The 9,083-nt window shown below is 44.1% G+C and overlaps 1 protein-coding gene across 1 annotated transcript; it reads left to right on the plus strand.

Moving 5' to 3' along the window:
• Positions 1 to 8,186: 8,186 nt before the first annotated feature.
• Positions 8,187 to 8,723, plus strand: LOC137633830 (uncharacterized). Its single transcript, XM_068366103.1, has one exon. It carries the CDS (start codon positions 8,187 to 8,189, stop codon positions 8,721 to 8,723), a length of 537 nt encoding a protein of 178 aa, XP_068222204.1.
• Positions 8,724 to 9,083: the final 360 nt, after the last annotated feature.

A 9,083-nucleotide genomic window follows, 5' to 3' on the forward strand; every position in this document is an offset into this window, starting at 1 on the left:
TTCCATTGGTAAAAAAAGTGGAAGGATAGCTAGTGGCAGGAAATATAGTTGTTATTGCGTTATAAACTATGCACAAATGTAAACGAAAGTGTAATAAATATTCCAGTGGATGAGGATCCCCAAATTTTGTAATTTTTTGTGGATTATGCATCCTAGAGAATAATGTAAAGAGAAGAAAATGTTAGTTTTATCCTCATTTATTGATTTGCCAGTAAATTTTCCCACCCAAAAATGCCCTGGTTCCCCCGGGGTGGCCCCTATTACTGCAGGATATTTTAGGGTATATCTAATTAACTATCTATTTGCAATGGAAATATGTGTCATTTTCAAAGAAAGCAGGGGTTTTTCTATACAAAACCCCAATCCTTTACTAATAAAGCTTTTCCTGTGGTTTACTATAACAATACTGGTTTTTTACCTGGGAAGAAGGGTTCAGGGGCTAGCACCCCGGTTAGGTCTGTGACCTGGAAACTACTGTTAGGTTAGGTGGGTTTGTTAGGTTTTGTGCCTTTTACAACTCTCGAAAGTATTAAATAATAATTTTTTTTTTTCTGCTTTCGCACACCTAGTCCCAGGTTCCCTCCTGTGTCTGTTGAGAAAGGGAGGATCCATAACGGTAGAACGGCTTATTTCCAATGGAAATAAAGGTCAAATTAGTTGAAAGCACATAATTCACTATAGAAATGTTTATTTTCTTCTAGAAATGTTGTCCTGTGTTTTTTTTTTTTGGGGGGGGGGTAATTCTATACAATAGCTCAGCCACTAATAATTTTGATTTTTTTTTTCTTCTGATGAATTACTTAGTGGTTTATCTAAAACGGATCTTTTTTTCTTTTTTTAAGAGGAAGAATGGTATTTTTACCCAATTAGTTAACTTTAACAATCTTAGAGGACCCCCAGTTAGAAACCATTGTTTTTGGGTGGGGAATCAATTAAAGAATTTATTTTAACATAAGAATAATGGCACATGTAGAATCAGCAATAAACAAGGCTACTAACTAACCCAAACAAACCACCTAACCTAACCTAACCTAACCTAATGGCCGTATCCCTACCTAGCAGCCCCTGTGAACCCCCTTACACAGCCAAATTAAATATAAGACGGCCTAAAACTCTGTGTACCCGAGCTACTTAGGTTGGAGGGTAAAGGAGAGCTTCGCCTTTCCGACTCGATACCCAACGCATAATAACCTCTCGAATGATGAATGAGCAGCAATCATAGATATTTAGAAATTCATAGTTAATTTTCAACAAAATTATAACTAAATTTAACACCAATATAATTATATGCAAGTAACAAATTATTATATCTAAATGAGACTTTTCAAACCAAGTTCCCTTAAAAAATGGATACGTAAAAACCACAAATTGATTTCCCTTTCTTATTTTTCAAAACAACATGCCTTCTGTCACACTGAAATGCATTTTGTTAACATGAAGTCGGCATTTAGAACCACAGGTGTGGTAAATAGTGTCACCAAGACAACACCGTGATTATGGCAGTAATTTCATTCTTTCGATGTTACCACTATAATGCAAAACAATATCTTTATAATTTAAATAACAATTGAGACAAGAACTTAAGTGAAAATCCACAGAAATTGATGTCAAAGTGGATAGTAAATGAGAAACTGCACCAAAAGTTGAAGGTTCACACTCCCCCATGGCTCTCAAAGACTGAAAAATTAGCTAGAAATTGTGTGAAAAGTGTCGTAAAGTGTTCCGTTTCCTAGTAAACCTGTCACCTGATTGGGAATTCAAGTCAAGTGATTCTAGTTTTGTTAAAATGCTAGTCTCAAGTAAAATGTGAATAATCATCATTGGTTAAAAACTATGACGTTCGCGTGACGTTTTACTAAGTAGAATACAGCCAATGATGTAGCCTAATAATGACATTATCTATGTTTTTAACGTACAAACGAACAAACGGAAGCTTAGTCTGAAGAGGAATTTGAGAGTTATGAAGTCAAGGGATCTTAGCTTTTTTCAGGCGGGTCAAATTTAATTTTGATTTATAAACCACTTCTAGACCTAGACCTAGCGCCGCTTAGATTTAAATATTAAACGAACCTTGGACTTTAATCTTTTTAGTGGATGTACTTAAATTTGGAGTACCACGAATTACTGGAATTCCCAGGTAAATACTGGAATCCCTTTGAAAATTACCGAAATACCCTACAATATCACTGCAAACCCTTAGAAAACGATGAATAAGGAGTTTTTATTAATTTACATTATTTTTTTGTAAATTAATTGAATAAAATTTGTATTTTAAAGCATTTTTCTATATACCCTTTACACACTACTGTATAAAAAGGGTACAGAATCTAACAAACCCACCTAACCTAAGTCACTACCCCTAGCCGGAGACAAGCCACCGGACCCCCCTCCCAGGTCACAACCCCTAGCCAAGGTTCTACCTGCAATTATATAAAAAATATAAATGCTAAAAACAAAAATAACGTACTTTAATAAAAAAAAAAAACATTATTTATCGACTTCTAAGGGTTTGCAGTGATATTGTATGGGATGTCTGTAATTTCCATGGGGATTCCAGTATTTATCTGAGGATTCCAGTAAATCCGGGGGATTCCAGTAATTCGAGGTACCGCTAATTTACGGGCTACCGCTAATTTACGGGCTACCCAGCGGCTAGAGCCCGTGTCTTACATAAGGTAAGGCAATCTACACACACACACACAGGCACCGTTAAATTTGAAAACTTGCTGGCGGAGCTATGTATAGAATTGATCTTTTTCTTATATAAATTTTCCCAAATTTTGTCGATACAAGAACATTCATGGGTATTGTCAAGTTATTGGAGCCAAGATGTACCTTGACCGTAAGGTCAAGAGCTTTCCAATATGGGGCCCAACATTGTACAATGACTAACTCCGACTAGACATACGAAGGACATGATAGTAAAGCTTTCAAGAAGTTAAAGACTTTAAATCCGATATACTCACGAAAACCTGTGATACTGAGGATTTCACTATTAACGCGAATTATGCTACAATATACTTTTAAAAGACCAGAGAAACTGTACAACAAACAAATCTTTTAGGCTCTGCAAGGGCACAGGACGGTGTCATGTGTGACGGGGCCAGGAAAACAGCCATTGTATTCTGTAAATGGTTTCCTGGAAACTACTGTCAAACAAATAATTTTCGAAAATAAAAATTCGAAAAACAATACTAACACTTATTCAAAACACATCTTGCCATGTTTTAAAACGCATATAGGGTTATCTACCTACGACCAATATTTTTACGTACCTTCTACTTAAATCCTAAATGACAGTTCCGGAGACAACACTCAAGCATCCGTGGTTACTGTATACAATGGCTGTACAAGAGTCTTGCCGAGAACCCGAGAAGCCTCTTCACGTCGGTTGTCAGAATACTAGTGGTATACGATAACGGCAAATGTTTGCAAAAGAAATATTACCATAAAACGTCTTTGTTCCAAAACGGATATCTGCTTAAAATAGAGAGAGAGAGAGAGAGAGAGAGAGAGAGAGAGAGAGAGAGAGAGAGAGGAGAGAGAGAGAGAGAGAGAGAGAGAGAGAGAGAGAGAGAGACCTTGATTTACGAGGAAAATTAAGCTACAAAAAGCTGATTGTTGTTAAAATATTTTGAATTTTTCTTGATTTTATTATTTCTAATTCTACTAGGTCTATAATGATTTAGAAATTTTAAGGAATGAATAAGTGGAATTACGCAGTGGGAGAGTGATTAGAACATTTTAGAATCTCTCTCTCTCTCTCTCTCTCTCTCTCTCTCTCTCTCTCTCTCTCTCTCTCTCTCTCTCTCTCTCTCAGAGAAACGGACCAAACGCCAAGCTGTGTGACTTCATATCCTTAGATTAAGTCATATACTATTATCATTATTATTCTTATGGAAATACCTTCATTGTTAAAAAGTTGAGGGACTCACCCGAGAATGGAAATTATGTTACGAAGACAAGAATAAACCTTGAAACATATGTTTTTGACATCAGATAGCCTACCCATCTACAGAAAACCTATAATTATTTTGTAGCCTATTTAGTAAGCTTTTTCTAAATGCCATTATTTTTGGTGTATTTTAAATTCATCCATTGATTTAAATTAAGATCAACGTTTCTCTAACAGCTTTTGTAGCCGAAGTGTAGGCTACCTTTGGTATTCCAGAGGTTTTGACCTGTAGATGTGGGCCCCGGTTCACAGAAAACTGCAAATCAATCAATGCATTTAACTTGCTCTATTTAATGCTAGCCTACTCAGACTTTTCCTGGGAGGGTTGTTCCACTTGGGAATTGTTCATTTGGGCTCTGGATGGCAGCATTTGGTGGCATAGTGATCCCCATCTCTCCACGGTTCGAGCCTATGTTCAGCTGATTGCTCAGGATCTGGAACTATGATTGGTTAGTCATAAAGCTCTTACTGGACTTCAGTCTTCTTGCTGAGGCCCTTTGGCCAAACAAAGAGAGGGTATTTCGTATAATTTTCTCGACTATGTTTCTGTCTTGGCTTGGATGCCTGCTCATATGTGGTGGTGCAATGGCCGCCAATCTGTAGGGTGAGGGAAGTGATGTTGGTTTCAGTTAAGTGCCAGTGTAAGGACATCGTTTTACCCGTCGTGTTTCCTCCCCCTGAACACATTCCTGATAATTGTAATTTTATTATTTGTTCCACGCAGTGGATTTTTGTATCATGACGTTGGACTCTTTGAGAGCTTTATTTTAATGTATAATATTATATATTTTCTTAGGCTACCGCCTTAGTATTTGTTAATTTGTTTTGTGTAAAAAAACACAATGATTTTGGCTGTTAGAACAGTTTTCCTTCTGGGGCTACTTTTCTGTCCGCACGCTGTAATATAGTGACCGTTGCAAGTTTAGTAAACCGCCAGTCTCTCTCCACTCGTCTTTCTGTCCTCACAACTGGTGACCCCCGAGATGTTGGTAACACATAGCAGTTTTGGTTTGCCATTAACGGACTAATTACAGTTGCGTTACCTTCGTGTAACTCCTTTTGCCATTAACGTTTAACGACGTCTTTTGGCTTTATCCCACTTCAGTTTTTTTGCGTGGCAGCAACGATGAGTATATCTGACATAACCAGCTCACGCCCTTGGCCTGATGCATCAACTGACCATGACGAAACCACTCAGCCTATCGTGCCCAGCAACCACTTAGCTGCGACCAAAGTCAAGCTGCCACCTTTCTCACAGCACAACACCGCCTCCTGGTTTCTGAGGGCAGAAGTACTCTTCAGGGTGGCTAAGCTAAACGACCCCTGCGCCAAAGCTGACATTATCTTGACCTCCATCCCTGAGGAGGTGCTTGACAAGATCTCCCCATGGCTCGACGCTCACTGCGGTCAGGTATCCTATGACGACCTGCGAACCAAACTTATTAATACATACTCACTTTCCGTTTTGGCAAGGGGACAGAAGGTCTTTGATTACAGCAATAGACCCATGGGTGACACCCCTCCCGTAGAAGTGTAGGATGAGCTGGTTGAACTTCTGATGCTGCCCGAGATCAATGCAAATGGACGACGATGAGAGATAAGCCTATCTTGCGAAATATTCCTTCGACGCCCTCCACAGGACGTGAGAGCTCAGCTCACCGACACCGACACCCTGCCGATGAACGCTGTCAAGGGCACAGAAGTTATACTAAGCTTCCAAGGCCTCCCACCTTGGTGTATCATCCTCCTTCAGCTGCTTATCCCTCGACTCCTCTGCGGCGCCCTCTGTTGACGACGACGAAATCCTCGCCCTAACGAAAAAGAAACCTCCACAGCCGATGCAGCAGAACCATAGACTGAACCCGACTTGGTGCTTTTACCACCAGCAGTTTGGGACCAATGCAATAAAGTGCAGGGCCCCCTGCAAGTTCCCGAAGAAATTTCGATGCCAGCCCCCGCCAACATCAACTGTAGCCAGAGTAGGCCTATGGTTGATACCGGCTGTATACAGTCAACATTTCCTCCCTCACAGACCGACCTAAGCCATGCGCCTAGCAGTGATGCTCCCTCGCTCATCGCCACCAACGGATCTCCCATACGGTGTTATGGGACTAGGATGCTTAAAATCTCAATCATGGGCCGATTTTACTCTTGGCCCTTCGCCATCGCCATCGTCAGACACCCAATCTTTGGCGCAGACTCCCTGGCTCACCATGGTCAACTCGTCGACGTCACTGGGAGACGTCTCATTGACACCGGGACATGCCGAACCCGCCCACTAAGAGCTGGTCATGGTATCACACCCATCTCCGCCATCATAGCGCAGCCCTACGCCGCCCTTCTTCAGGGGTTCCCTGAAGTCTTCAAGCCGGAACTTCAACAGTCGCCGGGGTCCCCCTCCAAGCACAGGGTCTACCACCACATCAACACAACGGGACCTCCTACGCACACCAAGTTCCGCCGCCTCCCGCAGAAGCTGAGAGATACTAAGCGTGCCTTCGAAGACATGGAACGGATGGGAACATGCAAGAAGGCGTCCATTTCTTGGGCGTCTCCTCTCCACATGGTGAAGAAACCGGACGGGACATGGAGGCCCTGCGGTGACTACCGGTGCCTTAACCTCATCACAACGCCAGACCACTACCCTCTGCTGAACATGCAAAACCTCACCAGTGCCCTTCATGGGGCAAAAATTTTTTACAAAAATGGACCTTCTTAAATCATACTTTCAGGTTCCTATGTTCCCAGAAGACGTGCCTAAGACCACCATCATAACGGCGTTTGCCTTCTACACCTTCTCGTATTCAACCTTCGGCCTACGTAATGCTGGGGCCACGTTTCAATGATTGATGGACAGCATACTGGGGACCTGCCGTTCTGTGTCTGCTACGTGGACGACATTTTAATCTTCTCCAGGACGAAAGAGGAACACTGTAGACACATCCGTGCTGTGCTGAAACGCCTATAAGAGAATGGTTTGATCATGGGCTTCGACAAGTGCACATTCGGCGCCGAGAGGGTGGACTTCCTCTGATATCAAATATCCGCAGCGGGCGTACAGCCCACTTCGACCAAGGTAGATGCCGTGAAAACCTTCCCAACCCCAACGATCATCTGGCACCTTCAGGAGATTTTGGGGATGGTAGACTACTACCGTCTCTTCATACCCAACATCGCCCATCCTGACTCCCCTCAACGACGTCCTGAAGGGAAAACCCAAGAAGCTCATCTGGAGTCTCCTGCAGCAACGCGCTTTCGACAGGACAAAGGCCGCCCTCGCTGAAGCCACCACCCTGGTGTACCACGACGACAGCGCCCCCCCCCCCCCCCCCTGAAGTTGCCTACCGACGCCAGCAACATCGTCTGCGGTGCTGTCCTCAAACAGATCATCAACGGTTACCCGCAGCCCTTTGCCTTCTTCAGCAATAAACTCAAACCTGTGGAAGCCAGGTACAGCACATTCGACAAGGAGCTCCTCGCCGTCCACCACTTCAAATACATGCTTGAAGGTACCCCTTTCACCATCATGACAGACCACCAGCCCCTAATCCGCGCTTTCACTAAGTCTTCAGACGCACAGACCTCTCACCAACAATGACATCTGGCAGCTATCGCAGAATTCGGCTGCACTATCAGCTACGTACCGGGGAAGAAGAACCCCGTCGCCGACGCCCTCTCCAGGATCGAGATCAACGCAGTCCATCTGGGGAACAACTACGCCAAACTCGCCGTAGAACAGCTAAGCAACCCAGAGGCCCAGGACTATCGTACGACAACATCAATGCTACAGATGAAGGACATTCCCCTCTGCCTGTCCGGGGAAACCATCCTCTGTAGAAGGAAGAGCTTCGACGTCATCCACTCATTATCCCACCCCTCAGGTCGCACTACAGCCCGTCTACTATCCAAATAATTCCTCTGGCCAGGGATCAAGAAAGATGCCCGTGAATGGGCGAGAACTTGCATTAACTGCCAGACGAGTAAGGTCAACCGCCATACTGGGTCGGGAGTCAGCGACTTTTCCCAACCCAAGAGACGATTTAGACACATCCACGTGGACGTCGTGGGACCTCTGCCGCCTTCAGGTTCTGCAAGATACCTCCTGATGAACGTTGACCACTCCACTAGATGGTTAGAAGCAACTCCGATGTTCTAAGCAAACACCCATGCCTGCGCCGAAGCTCTCCTGTCGAGTTGGATCAGCCGCTTCGGTGTCCCCGACGATATCACGATGGACCGAGGTTCTGCCTTCTTGCTAGAGATCTGGCTCACTCTGTCAAACCTGATGGGAACGACACTCCACAGCACCATGGCGTACAACCCGGCAGCGAACAGCATGGTCGAGAGAACTCATCACACTCTCAAGGCAGCCCCGATGAAAAGATGTACGGACGAACATTGGAAAGCGCAACTCCCATGGGCCCTCCTTGGCCTTCGCACTGCTCCCCAGGCAGACGGCAAACCTTCCGCTGCAGAGAAGGTCTACAGCGAGGCGCTTACAGTCCCTAGCGAGTTCTTTCCTGCAACTACCGACGACACTAAGCTGAATCCCCTGAGAGAGATCGCTGCAAAATTCAGGCCATGCCTGAAAACATACGAGGATAGGACCAGACACTTCATACCCAAGAACCTAGACGACTGCGACTATGTCTTTATCCGGGTTGATGCTCACCACCAACCGTTGACTAGAACTTATCGCGCCCCTTACAATGCCATTAGAAGAACAGCCAAATCTTTCCTCTTGAACATCCACGGACAAGAAGATTGAGTGACGATCGACCAATTAAAACCAGGATTCCTTGAAAGCAACGAGAAGATCACCGCGGGCCTTGGTAGACCCAAGATTCCGCCTCAGAACAAATCATCCACCAAGCGGGAGAAAACCACGCAATGACAGAAAAAAACGATTCCTCCGAAGCAGAGAAACCTTCCCTTCCGTTCAAGCACCAGAGGGGAACTACGTCGCCCTCCACGATACAGGGATTAATCGCATCAACCATCTCCGATGCCCACTGTCTGTGGGGGGGGGGGGCAGTACTTGTAAGGATATCATTTTACCCGTTGTGTTTCCTCCCCCTGAACATATTTCTGATAATTGTAATTTTATTATTTGTTACACGCAGTGGAT

The sequence above is a fragment of the Palaemon carinicauda genome, chromosome 1 (assembly GCF_036898095.1).
Source record: "Palaemon carinicauda isolate YSFRI2023 chromosome 1, ASM3689809v2, whole genome shotgun sequence".
NCBI classification, from domain to species: domain Eukaryota; kingdom Metazoa; phylum Arthropoda; class Malacostraca; order Decapoda; family Palaemonidae; genus Palaemon; species Palaemon carinicauda.

Bases quoted from the DNA above. Each gene is read 5' to 3' on its own strand.
- LOC137633830 (XM_068366103.1), top strand. From the start codon at position 8,187: ATGGACCGAGGTTCTGCCTTCTTGCTAGAGATCTGGCTCACTCTGTCA.